Here is a 16,157-nt window from a genome sequence, read left to right as displayed (position 1 = left end):
TCTGAATATAGTTCAAATTGGATGCACAAAGAATAATTGTTATTTTCCAGCATTCTTTCTCAGTTTTATTTTTTTATTTCTTTTTTTAGTAGAACTGCTGTAGGTTTATAAGAAATCAGCATATCAACTGGAAGCCTTATACTGTATATTCTAGAAACCATTTGAAAGTGTGTGTAGATTTATGAAAGGGGAGGGTTAAACAGAAGCTATAAAAGTTAAATGCAATAAAATGGTTTAAAAATTGTGAATTTAATTTGAAAAGAATAATGATGCGTTTGTCTGTGTTTGTAACACAAGCTGATAAATAACATCATTTCCCTCCCACAAAATAAATCATGGTTTTCTTTCTTTCTCTCTCTCTCTCTCTCTCTCTTTTTTCCTGTTTGACATGAATGAAAAAAAAAAGCTACTATGTTGAATACACCCGAGTATGAATCTATGACATGGTTTCTTCACATGCTAAAAGACTGGATTGGTTTTGGTTACTTGGAGGACTTTGTGAACTCTGTACTTCAGCCCCTATTGCTATTACTAGCATTTTTTCTGCTTATATATTGTCTACCTTCAGGCATTGTTTTAGTTTGCTATGCATGCACATTTTGTTTATATATTTGGAAGAAAAAGTATAACATAAAAGGAGACGTTTACAATGAGTTATGGAACAAACCAAAGCAAAGGATAGCAAATTTGGTGGCTTTATGCGGAAAGATATTGCATGGTAAGTAGTTATTTAAATAATCCCAAAATAATCTAGAGGGTAGACAATTTATTCCAGTCAGAGTCTTCACTGTCTGTGGCCCACAGATTGTCCAATATTTCTTGAAACAATGTACTGTGTGAAACTTGTATTATTTACTTGATATGCATCAAAATGGTGCCACATAAATATAGTCATAAGTGGTAATAAAATATAAATTAAAAGTCAGACCCAAAGCAGTCAGTGAACCTAAATAAATTTAAAACAATAATTCCATCTTGCTGGGATTAATCTTATTCTCCTTGTTCCATCAAAATCTCAACGAAGTTCAGATACTTGATCAAGTGGGAGGAGGTGAGAGAGATATATTCTTACAAACTGTTACATTTTTCAAGAAAATAAATTAATAATATTAATGCAGATATAAGTTTAAACAATGGAAAAACAGATTACAAAGATAATCACAGTGATTGTAATAGTCAAATGAAAATCCAAATTAAACAGTAAGGTAAGGATGAATAACCAATGAATCTCAGATACATCATTAGGAATTTAGAACACTGTAAAACATTTCATGCCTAATTTCTAATCAAAATGTTTCTGTATTAAAGTTTAAAAATATTTAATTAACACAATTAAAAACAATAAGAAGGAAAAATAGTTATAACTGATGAACAATATATTAAGGCAATACTGTAGTTAACACAAACACTGTGTCAAATTTAAGTATAAATTCTAAAGCCAATATTTGAGATATCGAATATTTCTATCCATGAAAGTTTAACCTAAAAACAGTAACTCCAACTTGCTGGGGTTCAATGTCACCCAATTTTGTACCATCCAGGTCCTAATTAAGTCCTGATAGTGGGTCAATATATAGGTAATCTTCCACCTTAACAACTGGACACTTAGCAACAATTCAGAGTTACAACAGACCCACTAAAAGTTACTTACAAACCAGTTCCAGAGTTCCAATAATTACACACACACACACACACACACACACACACACAAAACTCCATGGTCACATGATCGCATTTGGGATGGGGGTTTGTTTGGTTTGTTTACTGGTTTACTTCCAGTTTCTGGCAAAAAATGCTTATTGGATAAAATGGATTTCTTTAACAACTGTCACAAAAAAGTGATAAAATTGGATGTGGTCACATGGTAGCCTCTTAATGAACGCTATGACTTATGACCATAATTCCAGTCTCAATTATGATTATGAGGACTGCATGTATTATTAGAGTCTTCTGCACAGTTTATGAGTACAATTGGGTTTCATAACAATGTTAATGAAACCAGACTCAAAACTGACAGATGGCGTCCACAATTAGTTTTATGTTAAATAGTAGAGAAGAATTGAAACCTGCGGGACTTGATGAGGAATGGCTGCGAGGGGCTTTTTTCCCCCTTACTGACCTGAATTGCCCATGAAGGAAGGTAGAAGTGGAATCTCTTCAAAACAATGCCTTTAATCTCCAACCAGCCCAGAAGGATAACAATAGTTATCAAAGGACTAGGAGGGATGTACTATCTCCTTCCAGCCCTAGACAGGGGTTATCCACAAGAGCAAACATTAAATGTTGACCCTGACTAGTTAAGAGTCAGTACTATAGAGGATCTGTTTCATCTAGAGTGCTCTATAGCTGGCCTACAATCACATTTTTAATATGTTTTTTTTAAAGGTAGGTCCAATGCTGGGAGATAGTTGTCAAGAATGATTGGGTTGAGGATGGAGCACACCCAAACATCCTTCAAGATTCCATGTACCACCCCTTCCTATGATAAGGCATCTCAGACAATACGCCCCTATACGTACCCATATTTTACGTAAGAGCCAGAAGTACACAAATTAAATTCTCAGATGCTGTTCTGCCCCAGCTACGGATCCCAAAGAATGCAGCACACACAAACTATGAACCAAACTCAATTTACTTCCAAACGTAGTTTTTTACAAATGCAGGCTGTTAACTAAAACGTCCTTAACAACCTGCAAGAAATTCCACAGAAAGATAAAGTCTTACGAGAGTTGGTAAAAAGCCCAGAAGCAAGGTTTGCAAAGAAAATCCAGATTCAATGATCATCGAGCGAACATGCGTCGTTTCCTGCAGCTTTTCATTTTTTTTTTGTAAATATTTTTTTATTTTTTTCAAACATAAACATAAAATATAACTTTCAAGAACAGAGTCTTGATCCGGTCATAGATGGTTACCACGCTTACATTCCTTTAACAAGCTCCATTCACAGTTTTCCATTACATCTTTTACGGATAAAAATTCAAAACCTAAAAGAACAACTTTTAACATAAAATCTAGCATCTTCATCTAAACAAATCCATTATATCAATACAATTTTAATTTCAAATTAACTTTCGCTCATTTTTATATCTATATATCAATCCTGATTATATCTTGTTCTTCTTCACCTTGTATCTTTTACCATCAATGTCAAAATAATTTTTAACAATATTCTAACCTCTTATTCTAATCATCTACCTTACAATTTTATCACCACAAATCTTAATTTCAAATTCAATACAACTCCATCTTTATTACACTTTATAAAACCAAACTCTATCTAATTCTTAATCTCGTGACCCTTTTCCCTGAATCTTAATATCTTAAACTTTATCAATTTATCTTTAATTTTATCCCACTTATCAGCTATTACACTTTTCATGTTACACAGATTTATCACAAAAACATGTTTTATTTAAACTAATTTCCAGCATATTTTCTTCTATTCCTCCTTCTATTGTTTGGCTGTTTTCCAGCATATTATGTTTGGCTGATTCCCAGCATAGTCTCCTCCAGAGCACCAACTATTTTTGGCTAATTTCCAATATAGTCTCCAAGCCTACCACCATTATTGGCTGATTTCCAGCATATTATGTTTGGCTGATTTCCAGCATAGTCTCCTCCTAAACTCTCCTCCTATTTGCTTGGCTGATTTCCAGCATTTTATTGGCTGATTTCCAGCATATTATATTTGGCTGATTTCCAGCATAGTCCTCTCCAGGACTCCCACTCTTGTTTGGCTGATTTCCAGCATTTCAACTAGTTTCCAACATATTTCCTCCGAGTCTCAAACTCTTATCTAGTTGGTATCCATCCCTCTTATTTTAATTTTTTCTTACAATATGATTATCTATTTTGTGTCAGTTTACCAGCATGCTCTTTCAAATTAATTCTCAATATATTTCATAATAATCATCATTCCCAGCATATATTAAATTAAATCACAATTTGTTATTAAAATCTGTGTATTTTATCATTTGTTCAATAAAACCTTAGTCAAGTGTAATCACCAATCTAACATTTGTTTGGAAATTAAAATTGAAACATATTACATATTACATCAAGCAGTAAATTTTCTTAAAGTTGTCTCACGTTAATATATACGCTTCTTTATTGTTTTTAACCACCTATATATCATCCTCTATTTTAGTTGCCATCTCTTATTTTCTAATTTTGTTACTCCAAAACCCCTCCTGTTTTTATCCAAAAATCATATATACCTTTAGGCTTTTAAACTTTACATTTCAATTTAGTTACATTTAAATTTATCTACTTTATTTCTTCCTTTTCTTCCTTTTTCTATCTGTCCATAAATGTTCCATTTCAAAGTTCAATTGTTCAAATTAAAAAATTCTGTATGTCCCTTTAATGCTTTATAATGTCTGTTCCATGTATGATGCATCAACTTCCTGTCTTTTGTTCCTATGCCACACCTAATTTTTTTTGCTAAGCTTGTTAATTTCCATTGTCAAATGTCCAAAATATTCCTTCTTTCTTCTTGAAATCATCCAGGACAGAATAGGGATCTCCAAATTCCATAGAGCTAATGTTAATTTCAAAGTAATCCAAGGTAAAAAGCCATTTAAAATGTTTCTTTTCCAAACGGAAAGGGAAATCTCTTCAATCCACTCTCCTGCTTAGTCACCGCAGACTCCATGGCTATTATGTAGCCATACGTCTGTTTTTCTTCATTAGCTTCATTAATTTTCAAAGGTGTAAACTCCCAGAGATACATTTGTCCAATCCACTCCAAATAAAAGAAAAGTCACTTTTCTAAGTTGTTAAAAGCCAATTCTTCCAAGCCAAATTTATTAAAGCAAGGTCTATCTTAGGTCTTTATTTCCATTATTTTTTCCTTTTGATCTTCAAGCCCCACAGATCTGTAGCCGCTATTTAAAGTTTGGGGTCTTATTTTTTTTAAAAAAAAATCCAAATAATCATGTTGCTTTGCCTGGGTTGGTGTCACTCACCCGGCTTCAAGATACTCGCTCTTTCTTCTTCTTCTCTCCTGCACGATCTTGTGTCCCGGGCTGCCACGGCTTTGTGGAAGCCGCCATGGCTGCCTATCCCCACCGCCGACTTTGAGGATTCCCTCTGGCCTCTGAGGAACTTGCCTGTTCCTCTTGGCACACTGAGGCACTCCTCTTCACCCCCCCATCCCTGCAAGATGGGGATCGGTCCGAAGACCATTCAAATGGTGGTTTGTCAGTCGGGGTTTTCGTGGGCTCGTTAGAGCCCGCTATTTCCCCGACTGTGGCGCCACGGCTCCAGACCAGAAGTCATTTCCTGCAGCTTTTTAGAAGCTGCGTGCAAACTTAAATAGGCTAAGGAAATGGCCAATTAGCCCCAAGCCTTACTCTTGAGGAGACCTCCTCCTCAGTAACCACTCCTGCCTTTTGGCAGCTCTGCGTACCCGTGCATTGAGAAGAGGCTCCTCCACTTCATCTTCTGCACTTAAAGGAGCTTCTGGAGATTCTAAAGACCCTGGCTGAATCCCTGCCTCTGGCACCACATCTTCTTCAGCCTCCTCGCTGTCCAACTTGAGCGCCGGCTGCACAGGCTCCTGGCATGACACCACACCAGCCTCTTTGTTGTCGGGATCAGAAACAATCCGTGCAGGCCGCTGGCGGGCCACAACAGATGCCGAACAACATACCAGAGAGCAATCTGTCCACTTCATCAAAATCAAAGACAGTTTCACAGTCAGGACTTTGCTTGTGAATAAACAAGAGATTATTGAACCTGAGAAAATGCTGTACAGACCAGTCATAGCACCCAGCCAATCTCACTTATTGCCTTTTTCCAAAATTGAATAAAGCTGCAGAACAACAGAAGCACGAGAAGCAATAAAAGTTTCACCACACTTTTCATAGTGACAGAAATTCAGTTTGGAGCTTGTGGCCATTTTGGGCAGGGTTGAGAGATTTTTCTTTCTATTGGAGAAAAATCAAAACTGACAGGTGACCTTCACAATTCATTTTATGTTAAAGAATAGAGAAGAAAAATCGAACCCTGAGGGACTTGATGAGGGATGACTGCAGGGTAGCTTCCCCCGCTCCACTTGCCTGAATTGCCCATGATTGTCAGACATTGGCAGTACATAGAAAAGTGATTTTTAAACAAGATTTAGAGTAATTTGCTACCATCTATAGCATTTGCCTCTTACAGCAACCATTCACAGTTACAATAGCATTTTTTAATCTGCCAGACATGTTTAGAACATGATTCCCAGTATTCTTCGAGAGATTTTGGTTATGCTCCCTGAAATTGCTGGTAGAGGTCACAAAATATCTGGTTAAGAAAATACCCTACATGTTTTGCATTATATATTTTCTCTGTTCTAAATGAATTTGTTTTATCTCCATGAATCCTCAACAAATAAAAAATTACTTTTTTCAGGTTATGAGATCATTGGTATGGAGAATATACCAGAAGGACCAGGATTGATTGTTTATTACCATGGAGCAGTAGTTTTGGACTATGTCTTCTTTATAGCTACACTCTATGGAAAGACTGGAAGAATAATCCACTCAGTGGTTCATTGTTTCTTTTATTTAGTACCAGGTAAGGTATTTTGACTTTATATTTAAAATTATAGGTGGTTCTCTTTTCTTTACTACAATTTGTTATTTAAACTATTGTCCTTGCCAGACAAGATTAGGTGAACTAAGGGTTTTTGCACCATTGGAAAACAAATTCCTTCCAAGCAGGAAAACCAACTGAAATTTCATCTTTTTCTTTCATTAAAAGAAGTACTAGATGGCAATAGTCATCCCACCCCTGACCACAGGGACCAGTTCAGCTATCAGAAGATTTCCTTTCTGAGAAAAAGGCACTTCAAGATAATGTGTTCACTTCATCCCCAAAGGTGCAAGGAGAAATAATAAAGAGAATGCTTCTTTTTCAAGAAATTCTGATTTTGTCCCAGAAAGAGAAAATTTGATTTCAACTGCTGCTTTAAATATATCTTAATATGTTCTTATACAGTGGTATGTTGGTACTCATCCTTAATTGGTTCTAGGACATGTGAGGAGTACCAAAACCAATGAGTATCAAACAAACTTTTCCCATGAGTCATAATGTAATAGTCATAAGGCAAACAACATCAACAATTTCTAGCTTGAGTGTCAAGTACCAAACGAGCAACGAATACTGGTACAAAATTTTCACATCAAAATGTGTTGTGTATCAAATTTATTGATTTATTGATTTTTATTTTTACTTATTGATTTTATTTTGTTGAGTACATATTAGATAATATATAGAAGTATAAGCATGAATTGAATACATAAAATGAATACAATTAAAGGGAACATTAGGACAGGGATGGTAGGCATGCTGGTGTTCTTATGCATACCCCTTACAGACCTCTTAGGAATGGGGTGAGGTCAATTTGATGAGTTTCAAAACAGTTGAGGAACAAGGTGCCACTGAAATTGGGAAGGAAGATGCATACTTTATAGAAATGGAATGAATTCACCAGACGATAAATGGGATAGAGAAAGAGAGGATAAGTCACAGAGAAAATCTCCTGCTGCCCTCCAAAAAGAATTTGACTTTGTTTGACCTGTTTGACCATATGTCAGGAGAACAGTTTGGTGTAGTGCTTAAATTACCAGGCTAGAAACTGGATGACTATGAGTTCTAGTCCCATCTTTGGCACAAAATGACAAGCATGATTTTGAGCTAATTACTTCATCTAAGCCCTAGGAAATAGGTGATGACAAACTATTTCTGAAATTTTGCCAACAAAACTGCTGAGATTTGTCCAGGAATTTGCCAGAAATCAACTTCTATGTCAATAAAAATGTGTTACAAAGAAGATCTCCATATCCCTCTAATGTTGTGGTCTGCCAGCGGCCAGCGGATCTGGCAGCATATTCGGACAGTGAGGAGGTTGGGGAGAAACATGGACCAGTCCTGGAGTCTGGGGAAGGCTCTGACGAGTGCTCTGCATCGGAGGCAGAGAGAGGGCTAGGGCCGTATGACAGGTATCAGCTGCCTTCAAAGTCAGACATCAGTGAGGCAAGTGAACAGCTGGAGTCTGTTCCCAGTGTGCGCATGCACAGAGTTGCCAGATGAAGGGAACAGCTAAGTGTTGTGACTCCGACTCCCAAGCCTATCCTCATGGAGGAAGAGGACTCAGAAGGTGAGGGGGAGGAACTGACAAGGCCTCCCTCTCCAGACCCTCCTCTCTGGCAATGCCTCAGGTTCTATCCGAAGGCCAGGAAGAAAGCCTGGGATGGGCCAGGAGGAAGGCATTTCAGAGCACCCATTGATAGAGACTGATAATGATGAACCCTAGCTTGATCCCAGGCAGTGTCAGAGGGAGAAGCATGCACAGCAAAGGAAGAGGCGTGGGAGGGCCAGGGATTGAGCTGAGTCACTGAGCCATGCCCCACAAGGGATAAAAGGGGGTGTGATTGCTCGGCAGGCTTTGTGACAGACAAAAGTTTAAACTCTAAAGAGTCACATTGTGAATCCTGCACTTCGGCTCTGATATATTTTGGACTAAACTCTTGTGGATAATTTGTCGCTCTGGAAACAGACTGCAGATAAGGCCTCTCCTGCTTTTTGGGAGTACTAATTGGACTTGGCAGGCGTTTTACAGTTAGCTGCCAGAACTCTCGTCTGCCAGGAATTCTGGTCTGTTTATACAATAAATTATTTATTGTTGTTTGTTATTGTTATTGTCTGTTTGATACTGCATTTGTCTGTGTGAGGACGGGGGACAGAACACTAAGGAACAAGGATCGACTTAGGAGTAAGGCCACAGATGGACAATGAAGGGCCCCTCCCATACAGAATAAAAGAGGAGCGAAAGGGGAGGGGTGTTTGCAGGAAACAATTAGTTCATTTCTGCATTCTTGCCAAGTTTTGCAGCATCTGAAAGATATCGACCTGGCCACTCTACAAGCCTGATGAAGGTCAGTAATTGTGAACTATCTTGAAAGACTGTGGGAGAGGAAAGACTTTGCTGGAGAGGAATTCACTGTAAATTAAATAAAAGAGGTTTATTGGGACGAGGACTTGCTTCGTGCTGCTGGGGAAGCCTAAATCAGAACATTTAACCTTTGTTTGGTTTGGTTTCCATTGAAAAGAAAATGTAAGGAGTATCCTTCATTGTGTCTTGCTCCTGAATCCCTGAGTAAAAGTGGGGAAAGGAAGCATTAACAATGAATTCCACTGAAAACAACTCCAACATTCACACTAAGTTGTCCCAGCTGAAACAAGGACAGACATTGTCATTCTGTATCTCACCCTTTATCTACCCTCAGTTCTATTTCAGAGTGGTAAGATAGAATTGAGGGTTGTTCTGTTATGAAAATGTAATAGGACAATATCACTGGAATGATGGCATTTGGATAATATATTTGGTATAAATTCATATACCATATATATTCATATACAATGGTTTATTTCCTCCAATTTTTTACAGGTATAAAACTATGTCTTGATATAGTAGGTTGTATTGAAGGCAAGCCAACATTCTGTGATGACATTTTGAAGAGAGGCTACTTATTAGGAATAGCACCTGGTGGATTGAGAGAGCAAAATTTTAGTAATGAAAACTACAATCTGGAGTGGAGTACCCATACGGGATTTGCTAAAGTGGCTTTAAAAAACAAAGTGGTAAGTGGTCATGTACAAAGAGCTGATCTATAAAAGCAGCTAATATGTGGAGTATTCTCTAAGAGTTCTAGATAGAGCTGCCTATGATAACAATTTGGAAGCTAAAGATGGTCTAGGATGTGGCTCAATAAGCACCTTGTTATACCCTTATAACTCCTTGGCTCTAGGAGTTGCACATTGGCTTCTGAGTGCAAACCATGCTGTTTCTTGTCCCCTGTAAAGCCATAGATCATGGGTGTCAAACTCACCGTGTCACGTTGCCATCACGTGATATTTTGTGACTTTTCCCCATTTGCAGAGTTGGGATGGATGTGGCACAGGGGTGGGTTCTAAATTTTTTTACTACCGGTTCTGTGGGTGTGGCTTATTTTGTGGGTGTGGCTTGGAGGTCATGTGACTAGGTGGAAGTGGCTAGCTGGTCAGAGTCATTTCTGGAAGGTCCTCGCACTTACAACCAGTCCTCGCACTTACGACCCGACTCATTTGTTTGCTTTTAACACTGATCAGCTGTAGGATGGCCCTTTGAAGCCCCGCGGCAAGAGTTTAAACAGTTTTTTTCCCTCTAGTCATCAGCTGGGACTCAGGAGGCTGCAATAGATTGGGGGTGGGACCAAATAAAAGGTGGGTGGGGGGGTGGGAGGGGGGGGGAGAACCGGTTCGGTGACGTCATATCGTCACTGCTACCGGCTCAGCCGAACTGGACCGAACCGGGAGCAACTCACCACTGGTGTGGCATGTGCATGACGAATCCAGCCCACGGGCCACCAGTTTGACATTCCTGCCATAGATGGTTTAGATCTGTTTTTAATTGCCTTTCTGCAATTATCTCTATCTGTCCTACAAGAGTAAAGAAGTGATTACTCAGTGCCATCTTGTGGGAATTTAGAGCCATGCTCTCTTTGTTGCCATCTAGAATATCATCCTCTTGGAAGTTTGTCTGGCCCAATCTTAACATCTTTTAGAAAAGGTGTAAAAAAACTCCAATTTACGAAGGGGTTTTTTTGCTTTTTCTGACATTTTTTGCTAGTTTCAAGCAAAAACCAAAAATCCCTTAATGACTGCAGCATTTGCTTAACAACCATGGTGTTTGTTTAATGACTGCCATGAAAGTCCCAAAGGTGATTTTTCAAGAGGCAACTGGACATGCTTTGTTTTTCCTTGAAGACATTTTGCTTCCTCTCCAACAAACTTCTTCAGTCCTTGCATGGAAAAAGCCAGAAATTTATTTCTAGTCACATGAATACCTGATTTACAACCATAACAACTTATAACTGTAATTTTGGGCTCTGTTACGGTCATAAGTCAAGGACTATGTATATGCACTTATCTTTTGATTTGGCAGCTTATATATCTAAATGTATAAATACAATTTCTATCAAAACATACAAACCGCAATGGAGTGGGCCACTTTAAGACAAACATTTAATAATATAGCATTGTCGGTAAATATTCTCTGATGGAAATCTTGTCAACAAGTTATACATGTTTCAACATATAATAATGCCTCTTCCATTAATATGTAACATTGGCATTTATTTAGAAGAGCAGGAAACAACCAAATCTAATTTTCCTTAAAACTGGTTTTCTTTAACAGTTCTAATCTAAACCAAAATGCTTTCTCGTATCAGTTTTTATTCTTGGGTTTTTTCCCCCTGTATTTTTCTTTCTAGCCAATCATCCCTATGTTTACAGAAAATATTCGGGAAGCATACAGGACAGTTGGAAACACACGTGAGTTTCATTTTCGTATTCCTTCCTATATAATTAATAATTTAATCCTCAGTCATTATATTTGCTTCCCCCCCCCCTCTCTCTCTCTCTCTCTCTGTGTGTGTGTGTGTGTGTGTGTGTGTGTAAATGCCTGTGAATCAGTTGAGAGATGAAGTAGGTCAAAGCTGAATCAGGCAAAGGTGTTAATATCAGTTGTCCATATGGGCAAAATGACTTCATGGTCTAAAGAGAAAGGAAAGATTGTTTCTTCCCTTAGAGACTAAATGGCTGGGCAATTAATTTTTCTACCATATTAGCAACAAAACAGCATTTTTCCATTTCCATTTTTCACATTTTCACATTTCCAGTTAGCTAGTAAATTGATTGGAAGAGAAAGATCCATTTTCCCCCTCGACCAGTGGTGAAACCAATTTTTTTACTACTGATTCTGTGGGCGTGGCTTGGTGGGCATGGTGTGGCTTGGTGGGCGTGGCAGGGGAAGGATACTGCAAACTCTCCATTCCCACCCCACTCCTGGGGGAAGGATATTGCAAAATCTCCATTCCCATCCCACTCTGGGGCCAGCCAGAGATGGCATTTGCCGGTTCTCCAAACTACTCAAAATTTCTGCTACCAGTTCTCCAGAACATGTCAGAACCTGCTGGATTTCACCCCTGCCCTCGACCCTGTCCCCCAAGTCCCCAATCCACACTACTGCTTCATGTCTGCTTGAAACCAATTCTACACCAGGGAGGAATTGGGATGCTTCTCAGAAAATAACAGGTGACAGGAAGTGGGCTGTGCTCTATTTCTATTTTATGTCCAATGGATCTAAGCAGAACCAATGCAAAGAGCTTGAGGAAGACATCTTGGATACCTTTCTGTGAAATCATGGAGGACAAAGTAGCACCAAGGACTACAAAACAATAAACGCTGTTCCTATTTTTAACAAGGAGGAGGGAAAGTTTACATATCAATTAGCTAGATAATGGCAATACCTTCCAAAAAGATCAGTCAGTTTCTAGCTTTTTGACTTTGAAGAAACAGGATAGAAAGAGTATTGACACCTTTAGACTTTTGGTGGTTGACAAATGCTCCCGAAAATATTGTGAACAGCAAAAAAAAAAAAAAGGGGGGGGGGGAATCACATGAATCAAACAATTGAATCATCCAGCAAATGAATCATCAAACAAATCAATCCAGAGTTCTCACTCAAGATACAAATGGTTCAAATTATCCTACTTAGGACACCTCAGACAAAGACCTACGTCTCTGAAAAAGTCTGTAATAATGGGGAAGGTGGAAGGAAAGAAAAGGAGATGACATTAGCAAAACCCAAAATAGAAGCAGTCACAATTTGCCACAGTGTTTTACTTGCCACCTTAGCATCACAGATTCATTCACCATTTGAGTGGCTCTTGGCCATAACAGCAAAGAAAATGTTTTCCCCACTCAGCTGATCCTTTGGATTTAATTTAAATGTTATTTTGCTGTGGTTTTTTTCCCCTTTCAGTATCATAGATAAATACTCCAGTCTGAGGCTCACATTCTACAACTTTGAAGTGGACTGCAGAAGTTAACATCATAGTTCATTTCTCCAGTTTTAAGATGCAACATAACATTTTTTAAAAAAATAGAGATGTCCACATCCTTATGAATTTATTTTATCTTCCACTTTGTTTTATTTCCTCTACAGGGCTATCAAAATGGCTGTATGAACATTTTCGATTTATTGTTCTCCCAATATATGGAGGGTTTCCCGTCAAACTCCGCACCTACATTGGAGAACCCATCCCATATGACCCAAATCTAACTGCTAGTGAGCTAGCTGAAAAAGTAAGCAAATCTTTCATCAAAAGTAGCCTCTTAAAAATATTGGTTTTTTTCTGTGTAACATTTTAGTTTTGAGATACTGTCAGAGCTGGTAGTTATTTTATATATTTCAAACAATGTGTGTCCAAATTCCCTCTTTCAATGAATGTTTTATTGATTACGGTGAAATTAGGAAAAAGACAAATTGAAACTAAGGATATGAATCATACCACACAAAAATTAGCATTGTAGTTGTTAAAAATTCCTTTAATAGAAAATGAAAGTAATTTTCATTTCTCCAGCTCATCTACATCTCTCCATATCTTTCCTGTCCTCATGACCTTCCCTCCAAACATCATGTCAGAAATAGCCACAGTATCTGAAGCTTTGGCTATCACTCTGCCAGTTCCTTCCCTTTACTTAGGATGTTTGACATCAAATCCCAATTCTTCTTTTGTTATTTGCTTCACCCTATGGCATATTTCTTCTAAATATATTTACATTTATTCAACATAAAATTCACTAAATACAGATATTTGGATAATTACATTCACTGAAAAATAAGCAAAATTTGAGTTGATTGGAATAGGGAAAATACTATCAGTATCTTAAAAAAAAAAAGAAGCAAAATGATAACATGAAATGTCAGTTTGAGATGAATATGTGGAAAGAGGCTAAAGCAGATCAGAAAGTTTTAAAACTTTAAGCAGTTTGGATGTAATGGGTAGCAAAGCATGGATTTGTTAAGAATTTTTGCCAGATAAACATTTACCTGTTTTATGGTTGGTTACATTGCTCATACTAATTCTGTGAATGTAGAAAGTCCCACTCTCAGGAAAACATTTGTCAAAGTAACCCAGTTATGGTCTCAAACTAGTGGGTGGATTCCAGTGAATCCACACTGGAATTAAATCCTTTCTTTAGAAACACTCTGAAGGTTTCTTCATGACTTGGGAAGCACCTGTTGAACAGGGTATTGCAGGATTTGATCTCAGGCAAAAATGCTTATCCAATGTGCAGTTGACAAACAATTGTATAGGATTCTGCCTAATTGAAACACAATTAATGCATTTAAAGACATATAATAACAGAGTTGGAAGAGATCTTGTAGGTAATCTAGTTCAACCGCCTGCTCAAGCAGGAGACCCAATACCATTTCTGACAGATGGCTATCCAGTCTCTACTTGAAAGCTTCCAGCGATGAAGCACCCACAACTTCTGAAAGTAAGCTGTTCCATGGTTGATTGTTCTCACTGTCATAAAATTTCTCCTTATTTCTAAATTGAATCTCTCCTTGATCAGTTTCAATCCATTATTCCTTGTCTGGCTTTCAGGTGCTTTGGAAAATAGGTTGACCCCTCCTCTCTGTGATAGCCCCTCAAATATTGGAATGCTGCTATCATGTCACCCCTGGTCCTTCTCTTCACTAGACTAGCCAATCCCAGTTCCTGCAGCCATTCTTCATATGTTTTAGCCTCCAGTCCCCTAATCGTCTTTGTTGCTCTTCTCTGCACTAGAGCCTCAACATCTTTTTTATAGTATGGTGGCCAAAACTGGATGCAGTATTCTAGGTGTGGTCTTACTAAGGATTTATAGAGCAGTATTAGTACCTCACCTGATCTTGACTGAATCCCTCTGTTAATGCAACTTAGACATTCAACATAATTGTGGCACAAATTTCACAGAGACACTTGAAGAGAATTTAACAATATGTTACAGCAAACATTTTTGTGGATCACAATCTTCAACACATAGGACATTCCTGAGAAGGGAGTATTATTTATCTCCATGGCTATTGTAGTGGCACAGGGAAGGGCCAGGGAGGAAGAAAAAGGAAGAAAAGAGGGTGGCAAAAGGAAGGGTGTGAGAGAGAAGGCATCAGGCTAGAAGCCAGGAGACTGAGAGTTGTAGTCCCATCTTAGGCACCAAACCAGCTGAGTGACTTCGGGTAGTCATTTTCTCTCAGCCCTAGGAAAGACAATGGCGAATTACTTCTGAAAAACTTGCCAAGAAAACTGTAGGGACTGTTTCAAGCAGTTTCTGAGAATCAGACACAATTCAACAGAATAAAAAATGATTACAAAGATAACCTAGGTCCACTGTGTCACAAAAACAAGATGGTTTTTGCAGCTTTCGGGATAGTGTAACATACACATACATTTACTATGTACTATCAGTTAACATATATTTTGTAACAAGAAGCTCTGATCTAACTTCCATCTATAAAAAAATCATGTCAATTTAAACTAGAAAGTCTCATCTATTCAATCATTCTGAATTCAGATCCACAGTTCTGGGAAGAAATGAGTATATTTAGAGATATATGTCTAATACTGTAGGAGAGGAAAATCTCTTGTCATTGTGGTGAACTACATGCTGAAGCACTCTGTCATGGCTGCAAAAAAGGCAAATACAATTTCAAGTTATAGAAGCTACTACTTTCATTCAGTTCTAATTTTCCAGATTCTGTCTTCTTTATTGGACATCACAATTTAAGAATGTGACAAACAAACTGGAATAGATTTGAGAACAGTGAGGATGATCAGTATAAACTGGCATCTTAAATTCTATTAACTATGTTTATCCTTGACAAAAGACTGAGAAAATATCAAACTAAGTTTTAAAGGAGGCCATACTAATTTTTATGGTCAAATAATGTAAGACATGGACCAATAAAATTAAGTTACAGGAAAGTCTTGTGAAAAGATAAGAAAAACTTTCTGAGAGATAATCTGTGAATATATTTTTAAAAATGGTATTGACTTTATGCCATCTTCTTCCTCTTCTGTATTTAACAGACAAAGATTGCAATTGAAAATCTCCGAGACAGACACCAGAAACTACCTGGAAATATATTTAGAGCTTTATTGGAGCGATTTGATAAAAACAAGAAAGATGCCTAATCTTTTTATATTTTATTATAGATTAATGAATTTTCTTCTCATAATTCATATCCATATGTACATCCTAAGTGCAATGTTTAAAATAGTTTTGCTTTCTTAGAC

General features: G+C 37.7%; 1 protein-coding gene across 1 annotated transcript; it reads left to right on the top strand.

Annotated features, from left to right (window-relative positions):
• Window positions 1–402: 402 nt before the first annotated feature.
• Window positions 403–16,055, top strand: LOC139315818 (DGAT1/2-independent enzyme synthesizing storage lipids-like; the record flags this gene model as incomplete). Its single annotated transcript, XM_070942292.1, has 6 exons — window positions 403–718; window positions 6,397–6,561; window positions 9,437–9,630; window positions 11,301–11,361; window positions 13,037–13,176; window positions 15,951–16,055. Coding segments are annotated over 6 exons (981 nt in total), but the record flags the coding sequence as incomplete, so codon positions are not given.
• Window positions 16,056–16,157: the final 102 nt, after the last annotated feature.

This window comes from Pituophis catenifer, unplaced genomic scaffold, assembly GCF_029215685.1.
Source record: "Pituophis catenifer annectens isolate HBS135680 unplaced genomic scaffold, rPitCat1.0.hap2 SCAF_3, whole genome shotgun sequence".
Classification (NCBI taxonomy): domain Eukaryota; kingdom Metazoa; phylum Chordata; class Lepidosauria; order Squamata; family Colubridae; genus Pituophis; species Pituophis catenifer.
The sequence above is the reverse complement of the archived record's forward strand: the minus strand, read 5'-3'. Positions and strand labels throughout refer to the sequence as shown.